Below are 23,966 nucleotides of genomic sequence, written 5' to 3' on the forward strand. Positions count from 1 at the left end.
GGCTCAAATGTATTTTCTTTTGTAAGTAAATTTTTCCATTTCTTTGGGAATCATTGATATATTTTTCTCTTATCTTTGGAGTTCAAAAATATCTCTAGGATTAAAAGAAAAAAAGATGTATATTTATACAAGTAATATATGAATATGTTCCTTGGGATTCAAAATACCACCAAGAGTTTTTTTTTTTTTTTATAAAGAATATTTTAATGCTAGCACATGCCTGTAATCTCAGCATTTTGGAGATGGGGGACAAGAGGATCAGGAGTTCAGGGCCAGCTTCAGCTACAAAGAGTTCAAATCCCTAAGATATGTGAAACTGTGACTAAAAGTAATTAAGATTTAAAAATAAAATATTTAATATTTATATAAGCAATACATGAATGTCTTCTTAGCTTTGAATTCAGACAATACAAGCAGAAGCCCAGGTGTGTGTACATATAAGTTATCATGTACAGTTATTCTTTTGAAGTCAGATTCCCTGGCTTGTGCATAGAGTTTGAACTCTACCAAAGGCCGAGACAGGAGGGCTCACCTGAACCGTGCAGTCAGGTCAACACAGTGAGGTTACTTCTCAAAAAGAAAAGACAATAGGAGGAAGGGGAAAAAAAGGCTTCAGTTGTAGAATGCCCAGTAATAGTCCAGGTTGGCCAGGTAGCCAAGAATGACCTTGAATTTCAGGTCATCCTGCCTTCAACTCCAGCTTTCTGAAATCACAGACATGCATTGCCACACGTGGTTCATGTGTTGCTGGGGATGGAACCCAGGTTTGGTGCATGCTAGTCAAATACTTTTACCACTGAGCTACACCTATGGCCCTAGTAGTCTTTAAACAAGTCTTTTTATTACTTTGTTTTTTGGGGTGTTGTGCACATGCCATGGTGCATGGCTGGAGTCAGTTCTCACTTTCTACCAGGTAGGTTCCAAGACTTGAATTCAGGTCATGGGGTCTTTTGGAGCAAGCACATTTACCCACTGAGACATCCCTCTCAGGCCCCAGCCTGATTTTCTTATTTCTTGTCTTGAAAGTGTTTATGGCTGTGATTTGCCTTTTAAAGGTATTGGTATCATATATTTTCGTTGTGTACAGATACATAATATAACCCTATGTTATTGTTTTCCAAATAAGTTTGAAATTATTATTTTGAATCCTTAGTTGAGATTTAAAAAAGATTTCTTTTTAATTGTTTTGTGTGTGTGTGCACAGGTGTCCAGGTGGCCATAGAGGCCAGAGGTGTCCAGATTTCCCTGTAGCTGGGGTCACAGGTTGATGGTTACCTACTTAGTATAATGCTGGGAACCAAACTTGGGTCCTCTGCAAGAGCAATATGTGCTCTTAACCATTGAACCATATCTCTGGCCCCAAGATTGATTGATTTGATTGATTGATTGGATTGATTTTGGAGCTGAGGATCAAAACCCAGGGCCTTGTGCTTGCTAGGCAAGCGCTCTACCACTGAGCTAAATCCCCAACCCCCCCCAAGATTTATTTTTAATTATGTGTTCTTGTGTATGGGTTTGCACATGTGTGTGCAGGAGTCTGCACAGGCTCAGAAGAGGGACTGGGATCCCCTGGAGCTGGAGTTACAGGAGTTTGTGAGCTGCCTGATGTGAGTCTTGGGAGGAACTGAACCCCGGTCCTCTGCAAGAGGGCCACCTGCTCTTAGCTGCTGAGTCACCTCTCCAGCTCTTGGTTAGGATGAAGTGGTTCCTTTTAAAAAAGTATTATTTGTTATTATTATAGCTTAGTCTTATTCAGAGAACATGACCTTTGTAAGTCTGTCACTTAGAATTTATTGTGGTTTTCTTTGTAGCATAACTGTTATCAGTTATGTGCAGGATTATCTACATATTACCGAAAATGCAGAGTAACAATGACTTAAACAAATTATTTTTCTCGAATGTCAAAGAAGTTTGGATGTGGGTAGAGCTGCCCAAGGCCGTCAGGAACCCCAGTCTTCCATTCCCCATCATTCATTCTCAGTGCTGGTTTTTATTGTACATGTCACCTCACAGCCCACGTGATAGTTGCTGGAATCCAGTCATATGCACATTTCAGTGAGGCCAAAGAAGGGATATGAGTGAAATATTTCCCAACTGAGTCATCCATCTTTCAGGAGTCTCCTTGGGAGTCCATACGACTGTGGCATTTCATGGGGTATTTAGCTGGTACGCAATGATTCTCAGTCACACAGAGATTTTTATGAATGAGAAAGAAGGATAGCATAGTTAATAGGTAGGCATGCAAGAGTCTGTCAGTCATTTCTGTGTTTGCATGTATGTCTCTGTGTGTGTGTGTGTGTGTGTGTGGTGTGTGTGCACGCACATGGTTGTGTATGTGTATGTCAGAAGATAACTGGTGTTGTTCGTCAGGTGCTGTCCATCTTGATTTTGACACAGGGTCCCTCACTGACCTGGAACTCACCAAGCAGTCTAGGCTGGCCAATGAGTCCCAAGGATCCTCCTGTTCCCATTTCCCCTGTGCTGAGGATAAACGTGTGTCACCACACCCCATACCTCACTTCTTTTAAAGTGGGTCCTGGGGGGATTGAACCCAGGTCTTCGTGCTTGTAAGGCGAGCACCTTACTGACTGAACATCTCTTCAGCCCCCGACATAATAATTTTTTGTAAACATTTACATTGATACGCCATTTGACAATATTATTAAACCAAAGACCTGGGCATCTGAGCTGGTCACTCACAGGTAGCTATGGGCTCATGACCCACTAAATGACCAGGTGGATTCATGCAGAGTCAGTGGCTGCCCTCAGCTAGGACAGATCAACAAAGCGGAGGGCTTTAGCTCTGCTTTGTTAGGGTGCTTTGTTTGTTTTGAGTCAGGGTTTTGCAGTATAGTGCAGTCTGGTGTTGAGTTGGTGATCTTCCTGCCTCAGCCTGTGTGCGCTCGGGTGTGTGCTTGCCGCTCGGTCTTTATTTCTCCAGTGCCCCTGAGGTGCTCCCCTCAGGCCTGCGGCAAACCCATTGTTGTAGGGAACTGCAGCCCTGCTGGTGTCCAAGCTTGGGATGCTGGCCTCCCCTGCCGTGGACTGTGCACTGTGAAAGCAGATGTGCAGTGTGGACCTGTCCGCAGAGCCTCTGAGTTAGCATAGAATGTGGAGACAGGACACCTCAGAGCAGCAGTGATCTCTCCACTGAGGCAAAACAGGCAGCATGGCTTGGGACATGATATCCTGGTCTTCTGTGCCTCAGATAGCCATGGTCCAAGATTCAGAGCACTGGGCCAGAGGTGGATCTCCAGTTGAGCCCACGGATGTGGAGAACCCATGGCTTTCTGTCCCTGCGCTTGGACATGGGCAAGCACCATGGCAACTCATAGGTCCCACTCTTGACTCCCACTACTACCAAATCAAAACCTAACCTTATATGGAAGGGACATGACTGCTTCTCCAGCACTTCCATCTGAAGCCTGGCACCCCTCAGTAGCCCCTCTAATGCCCTACTGTGGCCTGACAGCCCTGAACATTGATTCATTACTGGTCCTAAGGGTCTGGAAGGTTCCAGTCCACACCTTCATGAAGCTCCTGGTCAGAGTGAATAAGAAATCATCGCGTGTAGAAGCCACTGAAAACGCTTACCGAAATAGAAACGCGGGTGCCAGCGAATGTGCTAGGAGCTGGGCCCCTGAGTGATGAAGGGAAGGGCGAGGAAGGCTGGCAGGTACCTCAGCTGAGAAGCTCCTAGATGCCACATCCAAGCAGCCTCCTGCCTACATGAGCATCCCTGCTCGACCCCATGCCCTCCTGCGTACCCTGAGAATAACCTCACTCCCTACCCCAGGGGCTCCGGAGGGACGAGCTGGTTCTCTCACACGCGCGGGTGCCAGTTTAGTCAGCAGATTTCACAGATCCACTGGCACCCATGTCGGGGCTTATTTTAAGCTTAACATTTAAAGATGGGAACTTTCCCCCACTTTAGTGTGTGGCAAAAAGATCCCAATTTATACAGAAGCACGGATGCTAAGCCAGTGTGCCCAGGCCACTTCTGCGGCTGCTGTGGCCCAGTACCCATTGTTTCAGGGTCCTCTAAGAAGCTCCCACCATGGGGGTGCTTCCTACAGTCAATAGCCCTTTTCCTAGCTTCTTACTGTAGTATGGAACACTGTCCTTCCCATGAGCCCATAGTAGAAGGGGCAGGGCTTCCTGCCCTAGGTCTGTGTGACTCTTCTGCCTGTACCCTGCATGCCTCACGTGCCAGGAGCTCTGTTCTTCATGGGCCTAAGGCTGCCTGGGTACATTTGCACCTTCCTCTTCAGCTCCATGCTCCCATCCAGCCTAGAACTTTCAAATCTCAGGAGGAATACACAGACCATGAGCCCCTGACCAGTGAGTCTGATGCCCTGTCTGTCTATCTATCTCTCTATCTCTCTATCTCTCTATCTCTCTCTCTATCTCTCTATCTATCTATCTATCTATCTATCTATCTATCTATCTATCTATCTATCTATCTATCTATCTATCTATGAGACAAAGCCTCAGAAATAACTGAGCTTGTCCTAAACTCACTAAATAAATGAGGATGGCCTTGAACTCCTGATTCTCCTGCTCCACCTCCCAAGTGCTAGGATTACAGGTGTGCATCATTGAAACTGGTTCATGCAGTGCTGGGCATGGAACCTAGAGCTTTGTGCATGTTAGACAAGCACTATACCAACTCAGCTACCTTCCTGGTCATAGATTCTGACTTTCTTGGGACATTCTAGGCTTGGGTTACACAATCTGAGCCTTTTCTTCCTGCTCCAGATGCTCCCATGAATATAGAAACCCCAAGACTCAGAAGGCACTCCTGAGGTCACTGAATGTCCACTGTGTGGGTAGGGCGAAGGGTCTACTTTATGTTGGGGCTTGTCCATGTCTCAGGGCTTTCCTGGCATCCCAAGTCCTTCCTAACCCAAACTGCTTTCTCTAATATCCTAATCCCAATCCTAGTTCCCCCCCCACCTCCAGTGCCACCAAATAACAGTCATTTTGACCCCATCCATACCACGCAAGAGTTGTCAGTCCAGTTAAAGCTAGACGCCGCCAACCAAGGTTAGGCACAGTCTTGACAAAAGGTACTTCTTGAGATGGCCGCAACCTTTAAATAGCAGTGACATCCCTGATGCACCAAAGTGTTACTTTTCATTCAGATCATTAGCCATATAAATCAGAAGATGGAGGCAAAGCACAAGGAAAAAAAACTAGCAAGCTGTTGGGTCCTCCAGCCGTGGCAGGTCTGTGAGAGGCAGCTGTTGAGGAGGAGGAGGAAGAGGAGGAGGAGGAAGAGGAGGAAGAGGGAGAGAAGGAGGAAGAGGAAGAAAAGGAAGAAGAGGAAGAGGAGGAGGAAGGGGAGGAGGAGGAAGAGGAGGAGGAGGAAGAGGAAGAGGGGGAGGAAGAAGAGGAGGAGGAAGAGGAGGAAGAGGGAGAGAAGGAGGAAGAGGAAGAAAATGAAGAGGAAGAGGAGGAGGAAGGGGAGGAGGAGGAAGAGGAGAAGGAGGAGGAAGAGAATGAGGAAGAGGAAGAAAATGAAGAAGAGGAAGAGGAGGAGGAAGAGGAGGAGGAAGAGGAAGAAAAGGAAGAAGAGGAAGAGGGGGAGGAAGAAGAGGAGGAAGAAGAGGAAGAGGGGGAGGAAGAAGAGGAAGAGGAAGAGGAGGAAGAAGAGGAAGAGGGGGAGGAAGAGGAGGAGGAAGAAGAAGAGAAGGAGGAAGAGGAAGGAAAGGAAGAAGAGGAAGAGGGGGAGGAAGAAGAGGAGGAGGAAGGAAAGGAAGAAGAGGAGGAGGAGGAGGAGGAAGAGGAGGAGGAGGAGGAGGAGGAGGAGGAGGAGGAGGAGGAGGAGGAGGTAGGAAGGGAAGGTCTCAAAAGACAGGCGCTCCACTGGTGAGGGTTGTGAACACCCTCTGACTTCTCACCTCCAAAGCTGAGGGCAGTTCTGGGGAAACAGACTGCAAACCTGAAGCCAGCCGAGGTGAATGTTAGGAGGAAGGGGAGGATGATGGGAGCCTGCCAAGGAGCTGAACCTCGATCTGAATGGAGACCTGAGGAATGGAGAGAGGTGCTGAGCTAAGAGGCAGTGAGGTGGAGGGCAAAGTTATTCCTACCCTTTTCCTGTCACTTGGGATAATTTGGTGGTACCCTGTGGTGAAACTCAACATATGTTTCACTGCCCAATAGTTTGATGTTTTTGTTGCTTGTGTGTGCACACACGTGCACATGCCGGTGTACAGACTCGTGTTTGGAGGCCAGAGGTCAACATCAGGTGTCTTTCTGAACTGCTTTCCACCTTACTGTTTGAGACACCGACTCTCCCTGAATCTGGAGCTAACCAGTTGTCTGGATTGGCTGGCCAGCTAGCCCCCAAGACTCCTCCTGTCTCCACCTCCTCAATGATGGGATTACATGCTGCCGCATCCAGCTTCTTATGTGTGTGCTGGGGGTCAAACTCAGGTCCTTGTACAGCAAGCCATTTACTAACAGAGCTATCTCCCAATGCCCCCTTTAGATTTGTTTATTTCTATGTTGTGTGTGTGTTTTACCTGCATGTGTGTGCATGCACTGCCCACGGAAGTCAGAAGAGGGCGTCAGATCCCTTATAACTGGAGTCATAGACAGTTGGTTGCCACCATGTTAGGGGCTGGGAACTGAAGCCAGGTTTTTCTGCAAGAATAAGTGCCCTTCACTACTGAACCCCATATGTATATATATATATATATATATGGGGGGGGCACAGTCTTATGAAGCTCAACTGGCCTTGAACTTGTTATGAGCTCTGCGCAAAGTCTTTCCATCAACTGAGAGTGATATGGGAAGTGGCAAGGTGTAGATACTGCTCAGGTCTGAGCTTGGCCTGTGCCCCCCCCACACACTTCAGCAGCTCAGGTAACATACACTCCCCCCTACTCCCCCACCTCGATTCAGCAGCTCAGGTGACACTCCTGGCCAGGAGACTGGGTGTTTGAGGTGCTGTTTGGGTTCAAGAGATGACTCAGAGGCTAACAACACTGACTGCTCTCCCAGAGGGCCTGAGTTCAGTTCCTAGCACCCACATTGGGCAGCTCACAACTGCCTTTAATTCCACCTCCAGGGAATCTAAAGCCTTCAAGTAGCCTCTGTGGGCACTGCACTCATGCACATACCCACATGTATACACATAAATACAAATGCAAAGAAATCTAAAAAAAAAAAAAAAAAAAAAAAAAAAAACAACAACCTCGTCTGTCTATAGCAGTTAGGACGCTGAAGGAGCGATGGAATAAGGGGGTGAGTTTTCTTTTGAACTATTTTCCAGGTGGGAGCTACTGAGTCCGTTCTCTATTTTATCCTTAGAGGGGCACACATTGTCCCTCTTCAGCCCCAGAGCCCAGGTGGGTGGGGTGCTGAGCAAGGTTGTTTGGGAGCCGATAGCAAGAGTGAAGACGGTAATGCCAGGCGTGCTGATTCCAGTGCCAGCATCGACGTAACTCTGTATGTGGTGTCCCTAGACAGTGAAGGCTGCAGTGCTGTGCCACAGACACCCCACACTCTGCACACATTCTTAGGGACTCCTGATTATCGGGAGTCAGCCTCTGGGAGAGGTTCAAACGGAGCTGGTTCTGATCCTTGCTGTCTATCTATGGTCTGCCGCATCTGGCTGACCCTTGCACCTCCCATTCTCCACAGGCTTGTACCTGCATGTGACACACATGCACACATGTGTACAAGCACTCACACAAGGCTTTATGTTCTGAGATGATGCTCCGTTGTGAGGTGCAGGCTGTGGGGCTCAAAGAAGCGGGGCAGGCTAGACTGGAAGAGGAACTAGACTGGAGGAGGGTGACACCACCACCTGACATCCGGGAACATGTGCCAGACACCGAGCCAGATTCCGTCTGCGCCCTTCCTCCTGTCCTGACTCTCCCGAGAGATGCCAGGGCAGTCCTTTATTTAACAGGTGAAGACAGGTGTGAAGAGCTCCGGTAACTTGCTTGGGTCAGTCTTGGCTCCAGCATCCATCGATCACTAGTTCACAGCAGGACAAGTGATAGGACTGGATGGCCCATGGTACCCACAGATGTGTGGAGAGGACAGCCAGCAGAGGGCTGGCGCTGTAGAGGGGACTCCAGCCACTGCATGAACTATAAATGCAAAGATGGATGTGTGATTTGGCCAAGGTCCTGCAGCGCGGGAGGGTGGGGGCGGGAAGAAAGCCTGGCTGTTGGCTCCCGCTTCCTCTACTTCCACTTTCCCTGGTCCCCATGCATTCTGGGCACTCTCCACCATGTGTGGCCATGCCTGCCGCGCTTCCCTCTTGGAAGAGGTGTGATCCACTGGCATCAGCCGGGTGGACTGGCTCCCTCTCTCCCTCTCTTCCTTCCCTTCCCCTGCCATGTTCTGGAAAGGGCAGCAGGAGGGAATGTGGGCAGGTTGCACCAGAGATATACATCTGAGAGCTGAAGGGAACATTTATTTTTAATGTAGACTGAAAAAGAAAAGGAAGTTATAAAATGCCTGCTCTTGCTCCTGGGACTGTGCAGATGGTGCTGTGCATTGCCTAATAGGGAACGAGGCTGCATCATGAGCTCTGGGCCCTGCCTGGCTATAGGGACCCAGAGGGCAGGGTCCTAGAGCACCTGCCTCAGACCACAGAGGGTTCTTTGGTGTCCGTGGTCTGCTATCTTTACCCTCTCCAGATTGTCTTTTGCCAATTTCTGGGACATTCTCCTCAGTCAGATCAGTGGCTCTGTTGTCCCTGATGCCTCAGTTGCCTGGCTTCTGTCACACATAGACAAACACACACTGACATACATGCACTCACGCACACATGTCTACCTCAGCAGAAGTCGACCTCTTTGGCCAATAGTCAACCCTGGCCTTCCTAAAGTCCTGCTCGAGTGTTAGGGTCCATTAGCCTTGCTCACTCCCATGTGCCTCATTGACCTGCCTAGCTGTCTTCCTGACTCGTCTGGACTTGGTGTTTTGTGGTTAGGGAGTATTCGGGTTAGTTTTCTCTTCGCTGTGAGGAGATGCCCGATAGACACAATTTAAGTAAAGAAGGGGTTGTTTGGGCTTGTAGTTTGAGGACATTGTCCCTCACGGTGAGAAGTCATGGCAGCAGGGACTGAGGCAGCTGGTCACATTAAATCCACTTCTCAGGAAGCAGATGAATGAAGTGCTCAGCTAACTCACTTCTTTATAGGGCTGTCTACATTGCGTGGGGGGGAGTCTTCCCACCTCAGCTAAATCTTACCACCATCACAGGGACCCTCTAATCTCCCCACTTCCCACCCTGCCATTGCTGGAAGCTTCGGGGCACACAATATACACTATGCCCCATTAACAGGCCAGAGCGGTAACTGAACCCCCTCTTACTTTGTGCTTACGGAGACGAGCTAGAGGGAGTGCCCTAAAATCAGAACCAGATTGCCAAGCTAGAGATTGAGAGACCCAACTCTTGAATTTACTGTAAAAGGTTTGGGAAGATCCCTGCACTTCTCAAGGCCTCGGCAAAATATGGAAAGTCATCTCTATTTTATAGTGCCCTCCTTATTATCAGGTTATGCTAGGTGATTCATGTTGGCAGGGTCGGCCAATAAGGCGATCTCTTTAAGAAAGACATGGGGAAGTTTCAGTGGTTTGGGGTACTGGCATGGACACCAGGCTTGTGTTACCGCAGGCAGCAAGGGTTTTCAACATAGTCAAACACTTGCTAGTCAGAGTCATGTGCAATGGGAGTGTGTCTGACTTAGCCTAGGTACAAATTTATTTAGGGCTCTGGATTATTCTAGAAAAGAGTATATGTCAGTTTTAAAAACGCATACTATAGAACAAAACAAGTAAAGTTAAAAGTGACGCCAAAAAAAACGTTAGCGAAGGGAAGACCATGAGGCTGGGAATGGGTAAGAAAATGAGCAGTGTGGTCTATATCCATGAGATCTGTGGACAGAGAAAGCTGGCCCCAGCTGCTGCTTTTTCCTTTATTTATTGTTGTTGTTATTATTATTATTATTATTATTATTATTTGTGTGTGTGTGTGTGTGTAACACTATGTATGTGTGGAGGTCAGAGGACAACTCTGAGGAGTCAAAGTGTAAGTAGTTCTAAGGCTAGAACTCAAGTTGTCAGGCTTGCATGGCCAACACTTTGTCCACTGAGCCATCTTGCTGACCCTGACCTAGGTTTCTTACTGGTCAGACACAGGTAAATGGCCCAGAGACTGCAAGACAGATGCAAACCAGTTGCTTGGACATACGACCTCTGATTCAGAAACCAGAAAGTGTCTTTGAGGTAATTCAGTGAGGGAACCCCATGATTCCAAGTGCAGTGACCATCCTGGACAGTAGGTGCCTTGGTGGTACACAGAGTCCCAGGTAATGGTGTCTGAGGATGTTCCTGGTGGCTTAGGCATCATCCAGAAAGTTGGGATTTGAGGGTGAGGGTTGTATTGCATAGTCTGCAGTCTGATGCTATATAAACCACAGATGGTGGGGTACCTGAACACCCATCAGTGGACAGTCCGAGTTGCCCCAGTTTAAGAGGTGGCCACTCGTGTGCTTGTGTGTAAATACGTGAGTGACCCCCCCTCCCCTCAGCTCTCCTCTGTCACTCTAGGTTCAGTTTCTCTTTACTCTGACTAGAGACCCAAGGAAGAAAAGAAATACCTGGATCCCTTGGGAGACAGCGCCTCACAGATGATGGAGTTACCTCTCCAGACAGTTAGAACCTGAGAATAGACTTTTAAACTGAGCTGGGGGAGGGATGTAGATGGCTAAATCTGAAAAGTGCCTGTTATGCAAGTGTGAAGACCTGAGTTTGGATCCCTGGAATCCACGGGAAAATCCAGGCACAGTAGTGTGTGCCTGCAACCCTAGCGTGGTGGACGAGGGGCGTGGAGACAGGTAGATCCCTAAAGCTTATTGGCCCGCCAGAGATTCAGTTTCAGTGAGAGCCTGTCTCAAAGCATAAAGGTGGTAGGGCTAGAGAGATGGCTCAGTGGTTAAACACATCGGCTGTTCTTGCAGAAGATGTGGGCTAGCTTCTCAGCTCATGGCAACTCACAACCATCTCTAACTCCAACCCTAGGAGATCCAACACTCTTTTCTGGCATCTGTAGGTACTATATGTAAGTGATACATAGACATACATGTAGGCAAAACACTCATATATGTACATTAAAAATAAATAATAAAAACGGGTGGAGAGTGATTGAGGAACACATTCTACATCTCCCCGGGCCTCCCCATGCATGTACACACAAACACATCCCAAACACAACACAACATACGCTGGGGTGGAGTATGTGTGGAATTGATCTAGCACTTCAAGGTCAATATTTTTCCTTATAGGACAGAAAGGTCAAGCTCCAGAAGAAATCATGAATCTGAGACCACAAGGCTAAATAGAGCGGCAGCTGAGGCCCATGGTTTCCTGCCTAGATCTCAGTGCATTGCCCTAAGTGGCCAATGCACAAAAGAATCAAGTAGAGATTTCACCCTGGAAGAAAATTCCTGTACGTAGCTCCTGTCAGAGCTGTGGAATGGCTTCACGTTATATAATTTTATTCAAACTGATATGGGCCAACAAATATAAATGTGCGTGTGTGTTCACTGTTTTAAAACATTTTAATGTTTAAAACATGATTTACTAATGCTGCTAAGGATGTCTAGAATTTGATTTACTGCATAGTATTGAATGTTTATACTTGTTCCTTGCGGAAATTCTTGCCAAAGAGCCATTTTATCTACAGGAATAATAAATAAGTCAATATGTGGATGGCTGTGCACATTTTCCCCATATGCAGCCGTACTTGGTAGATGCTGCTTTGCACACAAACACTCCAAAGGTAAACTCAAGAGACTCACACAAGTCCTTGATGTCCAAGGTGCAGCCAGTGTCGAGATCAGCCAGGCATGGTGGTGCACACCTGTAAGCCCGGCACGTTCGAGGCAGAGGCAGGAGGATCAGAAGTTTGAGATCATCCTCAGCTACGTAGGAAGTTCTGAGCCAGCCTGAGCTATATTAGACTCTGTCTCAAAAAGCGGAGGGGCAGGTAAGATGATTCAGTGGTTAAAGCCCTTGCTGTGATGACCTGTGTTCAGATCCTTGAGTTTGGATCCACAGATCCCATGTAAAACGCTGGAGGTGGCAGTGTGCATCTATAACCAAACATTTCCATAGTGTGATGGGAAGTGGAGGCAGGAGAATTGCCCAGAGCTCATGGGCTGGCTTGCCTGGAGCACGCAGTGCAGGGACAGAGACAAGAGAGACCTCACCTCAAAACAAGATGGAAAGTGAGAATTGATTCCTAAAAGTTGTCCTCTGACCTCCAAATGCATGAGCCTTGGTGTTTGTGTGTGCAGACACAGTCAGAGACACAGTCACAGCCACACACACACACACACACACACACACACACATACACACACACACACACACACACACAAAAATCAGGGCTGGAGATGTAGCTCAGTGCTTGCTTGGCATGCGCAAAACCCTGGATTCAATCCTCAGCACCCCAGCATGGGTCTGTTTCCTGCGATCCTAGGACTTGGGAGATAGAGGCAAGACAGAAACTTCAAGATCATCCTCAGCTATACAACAACTACAAGGCCATCCTAGGACACATAAGACTGTTTAAAAAGGGTGTGTGTGTGTGTGTGTGTGTGTGTGTGTGTGTGTGTGTGTGTAGAGATGGTTCAGTGCAGTGGTTCTCAACCTGTGGATCGCAACCCCTTTGGGGTTTAAATGGCCCTTTCACAAAGATTGCATATCAGATCTCCTGTATATCAGATATTTGCATTATGATTCATAATAGTAGTAAAATTACAATTTTGAAGTAGCAACAAAATAATTTTATGGTTGATGGTCACTACAACATGAAGAACTGTATTAAAGGGTTGCAGCATTAGGAAGGTTGAGAACCACTGGCTTAGTAGTTAAGAGCCCTTGTTCCTCTGCCAGAGGACCTGAGTTCAGCCGCTAGCACCTACATCAGGCAATTTGCAAATGCCTATCACTTCAGCTCCAGGGGATCCAGTGGCCTCTTTTGGCCTCCATGCATAGAAACACACACAGAGGCAGAAACTCGTACACATAAATAAATAACAAATTCTTTTACAGGCAGCCAGCAAGTCTAGATTCCAGTGCTATTTGGGTTTGAGGCACAATGGGTCTATAAGCATACCTAGTGTGTTTGTTCATCCATTCATCCACTCAGTGTGCTGGCTTCCCGTTGTAACAGAATGCAGCGTAAAGGAGAAAGGGGTTTGATTTCGCTCACGGTTTCAGAGGTATCGGTCCATGGTCACTTGGTTCTGCTGCTTCTAGGCCTGTGATGAGGCAGAGCACTGTGGCAGAGAGCACATCCATGGTTGAGCAAAACAGCTCAGGGTGTGTGGACGGGAGGCCGAGAGCATGCATGAGGGGAAATGCCTAGAGACAGGCTATGCCTTCAAAGGCACCATCTCAGTGACTTACCTCCCCCTAGTAACTCAGGGATGAGTTTTGTAGTGCCCTCATGGACTAAGCCTTTAGCACATGACCTGTGGCCCAGTCGTTAGCTTAACTACAGTGTCAGTTTACTCTTGGTGAAGGCTTAGCAGTGGTACATTTCCCCAGATTCTATGTATGAATCCCTTGAAGGACATTGAGATTATTTAATTCTCACAAGAATCCTATAGGAGAAGGGTTCGGTCTACTTGAGGGGAAGAGGTGAGGTTCCTTTTGCTTGCTCATTTGTTTTTATTGCTCCCTCCAGTTGTGGAAATAAATAAAATCCATTGTTAATAAAAAGGCAGAAGTCAGAAGACCATGAGAAAGTAGTCTGGAATGACTTCCATGGAAATCCACAGCTAATTCTGCTAACTACAGTTGCTCTGTGTGTGTGTGTATGTGTGTGTGTGTGTTAGTGTAAGTGAGTATGTGTGTGTAAGTGAGTGTGCGAGTGTGTATGTGTGTGTTGGGATGTGTGTGTATGTGTGTATGTGTGTGTTAGTGTGAGTGAGTATGTGTGTGTGAGTGAGTGAGTGTGCGAGTGTGGATGTGTGTGTTGGGATGTGTGTGTTGGGTAGACAGCTGTATTTTTTTCTTTCATATGAGAAGGATTACACAGTAATGTAATTCTACACTCAATTGTTTTTATCACATCCAGCCTCACTGTTGGCATCACTGTGCACCTGCATACCAGACCACACCAGTGTCCATAGAGCTCCAATTTCCTCTTGTCCATGGCTATATACTTTTGCTTTGCAAACTTGTGGGGTAAACCAGGCATGGTGGTACACACCTGTAATCCCATCACTCGAGAGGCTGCAACAGGAGCTGTGATTTCAAAGCTAGCCTGGGCTACCTACTACATTGCTGGTTAGCCTGGATACAGTGAGACTCTGTCTCAAAAAAGTAAAACAAGCAAGCAAACAGAACCCCCAAAAGCTTTGGGCATTTCTGTTGCCTTCCTCAACCTACCCTCTCACTTCCCTAGGTGGTGGGTCTTCTCTTGCCCAACCAGACGCTGGCATCCACTGTCTTCTGGCAGGTAAGAACCTGTGGAGAGGGTTTCTGCAGGCAGGCGCGCACACATGCACACACACGTGCACACACACACACACACACACACACACACACACACACACACACTGGTATGGAATTTCCTCACCCCATTGTCTTCTGCTTCATCCAGGCCCCTGGGTCGAGTGCTTCTATCCCCTGCCCTTATCCCTAAACCACCAAGACCTCATTTCTGCTGAACAGGCCCCCAGCACCCCAGTGTGATGCCAGGCACTTGTGTCACTTTAACCTTCAGATGGAGGTGATGAGGGACCATGTACCCTCACCGGGAACACAATGGCACATTAGTGGCAACTCATTCTGTCCATTGGTTGCGTGACCCATGGTCAATGACCCGAGGCCTGTGGCCTCTTTCTGATGTCAGGGTCATGCTAACCAGAAAGAAGCTCCTGTTGCTTCTAACAGAGCCTCTGGCAGGCAGAGAAGGGTCAGATAATGGAGGCTCTGTAGGAGGTGAATCCCACTAGCTTCTGGATTCTTCCGGGACGGTTTGTACGTTCAGATCTTGAATGCAAATGGTATCAGCATCCTGAGGACCGTACCTCCACCCCAAGCTTCCATACTCACCTAGACATCACCTCAGAGTCCTCACCTCTCTGTACATGTAGAGACAGTTTCCCATGATTTCTGGCAGGGGTAGAGGTGGGGTCTTCTGTAGAGGCGACCGTCCCTTCCCTCACATCTCTCCTTGTTGCCTTCAGTGGCTGAACCAGAGCCATAACGCCTGTGTGAACTATGCAAACCGCAACGCTACCAAGGTGAGTGTTGCCGCCTTCCCTGCGCGTGTCAGGTTCAGGTGGGAACGACCTGGTCATTCTCCCTGCAGTGCGACAGGCCACCATCATGGGTGTCAAGCACTGCCCGCTTTGAGCACTTGTTTATGCTGCCAGCCCCACAGGCGAGTGGCATTCAGCTTGCTTGGCATGGGTCCGCAGGAGCCTCTGGGAAGAGCCCTGCAAGAGGTGGGTAAAATAAGGGGAGGTCTGTCAGGCGTGAGTTCTGCTGGCTTCTGGGTTCTCGCAGAGAAGCTTGTGCACTCCAGTACTGGATCCAGAAGGCATCAGGGTCCTGAGGATTGAACTGCCCTAAGCTTCTGAACTCACTAGGAACCAGCTCAGTGTCCCCAGCTCCAGATTGCTGACCACACAGCTGGTCTCTGATAAGGCCATCTTTCCTTCTGGGCCATCCTCAGATCCAGAGGAATCTAGGTTCCCTCTGAGGGGCCATTCTTAATATTTTCTGACAGTGGCAAAGACAGCAGAGTTAGAAGCTGGCCTTTGTAGTGGGAACTTGAGGGGCCAGAGACTCGAAGGACACCGTCTCATCTAACCCTGCATACCTAGTCTCTCTTGCAGGTCTCACCTATATGGTTCCACTCAGTTGCCACCTATATAACCTTAAGCCAGCTACCTCCAAACTGCAGCTGTAGCAAAGACAGGTTCTTCAGCTTTCCTTTAACTCTTCTTTATGTTGGGACTTGAGATCTTTTGTTCTGTGGAACTACTGGGCAACAGTAATGTACTGACAGTGAAGCCCCCTGATGCCTGGGCTGAGGGGGCTGTGAGAGCCAGCTAGACTGGCTGGTGAGACAATGCCATCTCACACAGACAGTGTGCCAGGCCTAAACACCTGCTCACAACACAGCCTTCCTAATGGGACCCTAACAGCTTGGGCATAAAGGACCTGTGTGGGCCCCTTCTGTTTCCCACTGTCAGTCAGCAGTGTCTGCCCAGATCTTTCCAGAACAGGGCGGAAGTAAAGGAGCCCAGTGATACCTGCCCCTGCCTTGTATGTTCTGCTTCGAAGGTTGCTGAGGGAGGCCTGGGCCCCTTTGGCTTCCTGAGGGAGTGCTTCTCACTGGCCAAGGAGACCACTGGGGCTTTGGACACCCAGTGTGTCTACCTTTCTGCCTGTCTTCCAGCCTTCACCTGCATCCAAGTTCATCCAGGGCTACCTGGGGGCTGTCATCAGTGCTGTCTCCATTGCTGTGAGTAACCACCCAGCTCCCATGGGCTGCTGCCAGGGTGTGGGGAGTGGGGTCTGCAAGGGATGCCCAGCCGTGTTTCAGAGAAGAGGCCCTGATAGGAAGAACACAAATTGGCACTCCAGGGCATCGGGGAGGATGGAGATGCAGAGTTCAGGGTTGGGAGGTCGGCCATCTCTCTGTCCCTGCACCCAGCACTCTCTTTAGAATGGCTCCACTCTGTCTCCCTAGTGCAGGATTTTCCACAGAGCAGCCTCTGGGCACAGTCTCTGGCTGTCTACAGTCCCAGTTCACTGCTTCCAGACTCAGGAATTTCCTCTCCCTAACTGAGCTAGGGGTCCCTGGACAGCAACTGTGTGAAGCCTGAGGCCCCATGAGTAAAGGGGGTGTGTGTCTTTTTCTGGGTCTTTACTTGTCACTTAGAGAAGGCCGTTGGCCTTCAGTGGGACTGGTATAGAGGGGACAGAATTGTCTCTATGCAATCTCTTCAGTCTTGGCTGGAGGGTCACTCGTCCAGCCTCCCCGGAAGGTTTAGAGAGCTCTTCAGGCCCGGCTCATGTTGAGTCTTTGCAGACCTGTAAGAATAAAGCTGGACTGAGTGAGAGTGGGATTGGTGGTTCCCAACTGGGGACAGCAGCAGGCAACAGAGTGTCATGGGCCACAGCCAGAGCGAGGAGTCAAGCCTCTGAGACATTGTCCAACCTCGTTCCTACCCCTGTATGTATGTCACTTCCTGGATCCCCTTTGGAGTGGCTTCTTCTAACCAACTCCAGGGGGTGAAGTGCCTTCCATTTCTGTCACGAATAACACAACAAATGCATTAATTGTCAGAAAAGAACGGAAGTACGAATCAGGGCTGGGAATGCGGCCCGGCCAGTGAGTGCCTGGCTAGCATGTGCAGAGCTTTGGTTTTGATCCCCAGCACCACATGAAACAGGTCATGGTGGTCCATGCCTGTACCCAGAACTCCTGGGGTGGAGGCAGGAGGACCAGAAGCTCAGTCATCCCAGGTATGTAGTGAGTTTGAGTCAGCTTGGGCTCCATGGGACTTCGTCTTGACCACTAAGATGAGTGAACAGCCAAGAGCACAGGCTGCTCTTCCAGAGGACCTGGGTTTGATTCCCAGCACCCTCGTGGTGGCTCACCACCATCTGGAACTCTCTTCTGGCCTCCACAGGTGCTGTACACGCATGGTGCACATACATGCAGGCAAAACACGCACATAAAAGCAATTTTAAAAAAATTTTTTTAAAAAAATAGAAAATGCAAATGAGCACGAAGAAAGAATTCACATACACTAATCTTTTGATCAACCCTCTTCCCTCATCTCTTCTGTCACTAAACATAATTGTACACACTGTGTGACAAGCCATTCATCCTACACACTCACTGCTATTGCTGTTCTTCTAAAGTGGAGCTTTGGGGCTGTCCTCAAGCGGCCTCTTTTATTTCACTCCCACGCAGACCAAGCCATCTCCAAGTGGCTGTTAAGTGGGCCATCCCTTCCTGTGCCTGGGATCTCATTCTTCCCCTGAATCCTGTGCCTTACTGCCAGTTAGAAGCTATATGCAGCCAGACCTGTGTAGACGGCTCACTGTAGAAAAACTGCAAATCTGCCTGGTAGCCCTGCAACCCTGCGTGAGCTTAGTGTGGGAGTCAGAAAGACGGAGGCTTCCTGACTCTGCTGGGCCAGGGCTCTCCTGAGAGGGGAGAGGGCCCATTCACCACCTCCCCGCTCTGTGAGGCAAGAGGAGTTCGGAGCCTCCCTGGCTCAGCTATTTCAACAGTCTCTCCCTTTCTGGAGATGTTCTGATGAAGCGGAAGGGTCTAGGAGGAGGGAGGCCACACAGGGAAGGGCTTGAGTGAAGAGGTCATTGCCCTGGTACCTTCCCCTTGGGCCTGTGGCTCAGGAATTCTACTTCTGAAAGCTCTGGCCTCTCTGAGTCCCAGTCCTTAGGATCCAGCTGGTGGTGGGGTCCCGTTCATTCCATCCCTACACTTCCCAGGCCTGTACCGTGCTCAGATAGCCTGGTGGAGGAACATAGAACCCGGCAGAGTTGCTTGGGCCTTGGGCCTTCACACTGGGCTGTGCTTGCACAGTGCGGGACACCCTCCACCTCCTCCTCTTTGCTTGGTTCCCAGATTCCCCCAGAGGAGATTTTCCTTGACCTAAGTCCCAGAAACCTCTTGTTCTTCCCACACTCAGTCACACCCTGTCCTCTCATTGTCCCCAGTGGATTACAAGTTAGCTAGGGACAGGCATCTGTCCTGTCCCCCACAGAGGGAACCATAGAGCCCTGTGCCATAAATACCTATTAATTAGGCTGCTGATTGATCGCTGGCCTTGAGAGGCCCCTCCTCTCCTCTCCAGGAGCCTGAGCCTTAGCAGTGGCATGCCCCTCTGCCTGACGACTTCTCACAGCGAGGGGCTCACTCAGGCAGATGGAGTGGAGTTCCTGACTTGGAAAATCGGCAGCTTGCTTTCTTTTCCTTTGTGTGTATAAATCACAAAACTGCCTGAGACAGGGGCTTGATTTTATTTTCCTCTCCCTTGTTCCCTGGAACCCCAGGCCCTGCAGCCTCATTAACTGATTTCGGCTTCAATTAGAGACAAATCCCCTCCCAGGGCGAGCCTGTTAGGAGCAGATGACCTGCAAACAAGTGTCACGGCCCCAGTGGTTGGCCCAGTTCTGGCATTAATTAAAACGAGTCCCTACAAGCAGGTGGCTAGATGGGGCCTGATGGGCTGAGAGCAGAGCCCAGAGACTAAGCTAAGCTGAGGTGCAACTTCCTCTGTGGGGTCTGCAGAGCCTCTTTCTCTCTCTCTCTCTCTCTCTCTCTCTCTCTCTCTCTCTCTCTCTCTCTCTCTCTCTTTCTCTCTCTCTCTGGAGAACTCTTGACCTTGGCCAGTAGCACCCCCTCACCAATCAGACATTCCCCCCAATTGAAGCCTCATGCTGGGCCCTGGACTGTTGGGGTGAGAAGCTTCTCTGGGGCCCTCCTAAATAGATTTGGCAATGTCTGGGCACTTGCTTTAGAATAAAAAAGAAATCCCGTCTTAAGTTATTTTTAAAACCTAACAGTTTGCCGTCTTTTAACAAAGGAAGCCTCGCGCGGTTTTCTTTGTGTTTTTCTTCTGAAGTTCATGTGGAATGCTTCTAGGCTGGCCCTCATGATCTCTATGAAGGGAGAGAGCAGGCAGGATCCTCGCTCTTTCTGCAAAGCCTGGGATGGGCCAGACACTTTGCAGGAGCCTGGGCTGCAGCTATGGCTTTCAAGATGCTGGGAGGGTGAGTGGAGAGCGCTGGGGCCGTCAGAACCCTGGTGGCACTGACTCTGAGGTACCTAACTCAGTCCCAGGGATGACACATGACACAGATGGAGAAAGCCAGCAGAAGGCAGGGCTGGATGTCCCAGAGAGAGGGCACAGCAGATTCAGAGACAGGCAGGAAGATAGGAACAGATTCTGGACACCGTCAGAAGTGTCTGCCATGTAGAGAACAGTGGTGACAGTAACAATGAGTCATAGCAGTAGTCTTCGTTAGGGGCTGTGAATGCCATACAAGGAATCCAAGACTGGCCAGTGCAGGGTCTTGGGCAGAAGTAGGAGGTGGCAGGTGCAACCCACTGACCACTGGTTCCTGGGTGGGGATGGACCTGGGGCTGGGGAGGAAAGCTTAGTGCTGACATCTGTGACTTGCCAGGGGTGGGTTGGTGGACCCTAATGACAAGAGACACTTTGGTGTCCTATCCCTGACTCCTTCATCTTCAGCCAAGCCTTAGCTACATTGGCCTCTCCTTAAAGAACAATGCAGACCTCCTTTCCCCCAGTCCTTCCTATGTTAGATGCAGCATTTGTCTGCAGGAAATCTTGTCTGCAGGGAGAGGCCCAGGGAGTCTTGTCTGCAGGGAGAGGCCCAGGGAGTCTTGTCTGCAGGGAGAGGCCCAGGGAGTCATGTCTGCAGGGAGAGGCCCAGGGAGTCATGTCTGCAGGGAGAGGCCCAGGGAGTCTTGTCTGCAGGGAGAGGCCCAGGGAGTCTTGTCTGCAGGGAGAGGCCCAGGGAGTCATGTCTGCAGGGAGAGGCCCAGGGAGTCATGTCTGCAGAGAGAGGCCCAGGGAGTCTTGTCTGCAGGGAGAGGCCCAGGGAGTCATGTCTGCAGGGAGAGGCCCAGGGAGTCATGTCTGCAGGGAGAGGCCCAGGGAGTCTTGTCTGCAGGGAGAGGCCCAGGGAGTCTTGTCTGCAGGGAGAGGCCCAGGGAGTCTTGTGGTTCTCATTGCTTGCCGGCAACCCCACGTGCCCTTGGTCAGGTCAGTAAACAGCCACTCAAGCAGTACCAATGGCTAGTCCTTACAGAGTGCCAGCACTGTGCTAGTTCAGCCCCATTTTACAGATGGGAAAATTTGAGCATGGACTGAAGTCGAGCAGAGCCTCTGCACCCCACTCCAGCTTACTCACATACTCTTCAGTTAACATAAAGGCTCCTTTGTCCTGTTTCCACTCGGGCTTACTGAGATTTGAGAAGAAATATTACTGTACCCTTGGTAGGCTGTTCCCCCCACAGGCACCCCAAGATTAGCGGAGGCTAGAGGTGGCTCTTTAGATCTACCACCAACCTTCCGACTTGGTTTCTAGACGTCTGTCTTCTGGCCAACATTAAGTCAGCGGTATGAGTCAGAGCACACCCTGCCTCCTGAAAGGCAAGGTCTGATTGGCTGTTTGCAGGGGCATAGCCAGGCCTCCTTTCTGTTCTCAGAGTTCCCAGGGTAGTCGGGACATAGTGGCACCCATGAATCCTAGTCCAGGCTATTGTCATGCTACTTTCCCCTAAAGTGACTTCTGGGTTGGAGGGGCCATGGCATAGACCCAGCAGCCGAATCTGAAGCGTTCCAGAAGCGTGCAGATGGTGGTGCCGGCAGTGGCGAGTCAGACATGAGAAGCAGCCCTGCATCTGTCCTGGGGAGGACAAGGGTCTGATGTAACTGGTTTCCTCACAGCCAGCGCACTCGTCCCTCCCGAACGCAGCTCAGGCTTTCGGTGTGACCACGGCTCCCGGCAGATCAGCCCCTCAGTGGCAGCTGGAGCTGAGAGGAAGCTATGACTGTTGACCAGCTGTCCCTTCACCTTTGCTGCTGTGCCCCTGAGCTCACTGCCAAGCCACAGGGTGCCTGAGGCTAGAAGACAGCTGACCTTCAGGAAGGGTCACCAGTCCGTCCACTTGGTGGCCAGGTTTAGTTTACATAGCTGTGCCCTCTGGTGGGAACTTCTGGTACTTCAGTGATTTCCTGACCCATCCCTTGCCTTCCAGGACCCACACAGACCTAGGACCTTAGGGCATGTGACTGTCCAGTCACACAAGCGAGGTCTAAGGTCTGATCTTATGCCATCCCTCCTGTCTCATGCCTTCTCCCACACTGTTCTTCAGGACCACTTAGACCCCATTGGCAGGTCCAGCAGGGTTTGCAGAACCTTGCAGACAGCCCAGTGTTCCGTGACTCCGCAGAGTCTCTGCAGTGCCTTCCTCCCTCCTCGCTCTCTACCTAGCTACCTCCTACTCACCCCCAGGGTTCAGTCAGCTGCACTTCGTCTCTGAAGCTCTGGTGACCTTCAGGGCCCCCTCCCCTGGCTGAGTATGAAGTGAGCCTGGAAGGTGCCCACAGACCGGGCAAGCTCAGTGTTTGCCAAGGAGATGCAGTGGTTTGCAAGGCAGGTCTGCTCTGTGCCCTCTCTGTTTTTTCCTTCAGGCCTCAGACATCATTCATTTTGATATATCACTGAGTCCACACTTACTTTACCACATACTGGGAATTCAGTGGGCAGGTAAGAGAGACAAGCCTGGGACCTGGTACTCAGTGTCTGTTGGGAGAGATGGATTTCTATTCAAGTCCACAGATACGAAATATTGTGGTGTTTTTCCAGTTATCAGATGCAATTATTGTTTTGATTTAGAGACGTGTAAAAAGGCAAACACATATGTACTTAGAGACTGAGATACATGGAAGAAAGTTCTGGCCTTGGGCCGGGGGTGAGGGGGTTAGCTCAGTTGGTGAATATGCTTGCCTTTGCCTTGCAAGATTGAAGGCCAGAGCTTGATTTCAGAAGTCACATAAAAATCCCAGTATGGGGCTGGAGAGGTGGCTCAATGGTTAAGAGCACTTGCTGCTCTTGTAGGGGACCGGAGTTTGGTTCTTATACTGGGGCAGTTTACAACATCCTGTAACTCCAACTCCAGGGGAGCCCATGCTCTTCTGGCTTCAACAGACACTCACACATAAGTACACACACACACACACACACACACACACACACACACACACACACACGTTAAATTAAATTTAAAAGCCATGCATGGTGGCCTATAGAGAATGCTAGAGAAGTGGACTCAGGCAGATCCCTAGGGCTCACCAGCCAGCCAGCCCAACTTACTTGGTAAATTCTAGGCCAGTGAGAGACTGTCTCAGACAATCAAACAAACACAAAAATAAAACATGAACAGCATTTGAAGAACAGTGCCTGAGGATGTCTTCTGGCCTACACACAGACACACACAAGTATGCATGAACACAAAGCATACATACATGCATGAGTACACATGAACACAAGGCATGTGCACACACATAGACATACAAATACACATGAACACAAGTCACACACACACAAACACCTCTGTAGTGATATTTGCTCTGACCATGATCTTGGGCTATAGGGCCTGAAGGAGGCAGTGCATCTTGCCTTTGTATGTGACCTCTTAAAAAGAGAGGAGAGAGGGGTCACGTGGTCCCTTCTTCCATTTATTTATTTATTATTTTTTATTTTTTTATCCTTATGGGATCGGACCCCAGATGACCGGGGAACTGAACCCGGTTCCTCTGGAACATCAGTCAGTGCTCCTAACTGCTGAGCCATCTCTCTTCTCTCTTTGAAGTGTTTGAAGATTACCTACTTAATTGAAATATATCTATGTATATCTAGAAAACTTAACTAACATGACTATAAGTGTGATTATCATAGATGACTAATTATTAATCTGTATTTCTTAATTATATATTATAATTTTAAATGAGTTGCATAAACATAATACCTTAAACAAGAGTAGAAATATACATATAGATTAACTTTAAATTTATATCAATAAACCAAAATCCATAGCAACATAAAATATTTCAAACAAGTTGTTACTTTTTTTTTTTTTTTTTGGTTTTTCGAGACAGGGTTTCTCTGTGTAGCTTTGCGCCTTTCCTGGAACTCACTTGGTAGCCCAGGCTGGCCTCAAACTCACAGAGATCCGCCTGGCTCTGCCTCTCGAGTGCTGGGATTAAAGGCGTGCGCCACCACCACCCGGCAAGTTGTTACTTTTTAAAAGCAGATTCAAGCAGATTCAATAATCTACCCTTTCATCCTATCATGTCTATATCCCCTTTTCTTCTTTAGAAAGAGATTGCATTTATAAT

At 49.1% G+C, this 23,966-nt stretch overlaps 1 protein-coding gene across 2 annotated transcripts in view; it reads left to right on the forward strand.

The window, feature by feature from the left end:
* Sfxn5 (sideroflexin 5) overlaps positions 1-23,966 on the forward strand; it is a 126,005-nt gene that overhangs the window by 50,993 nt on the left and 51,046 nt on the right. For both annotated transcript variants that reach the window (XM_059256762.1, XM_059256763.1), the window contains exons 7-9: positions 14,447-14,500; positions 15,234-15,290; positions 16,454-16,519. In XM_059256762.1, the coding sequence (XP_059112745.1) occupies positions 14,447-14,500; positions 15,234-15,290; positions 16,454-16,519 (177 nt within the window). The remainder of the gene's footprint in view (positions 1-14,446; positions 14,501-15,233; positions 15,291-16,453; positions 16,520-23,966) is intronic.

Source organism: Peromyscus eremicus, chromosome 3 (genome assembly GCF_949786415.1).
Source record: "Peromyscus eremicus chromosome 3, PerEre_H2_v1, whole genome shotgun sequence".
Taxonomy (NCBI): Eukaryota; Metazoa; Chordata; class Mammalia; order Rodentia; family Cricetidae; genus Peromyscus; species Peromyscus eremicus.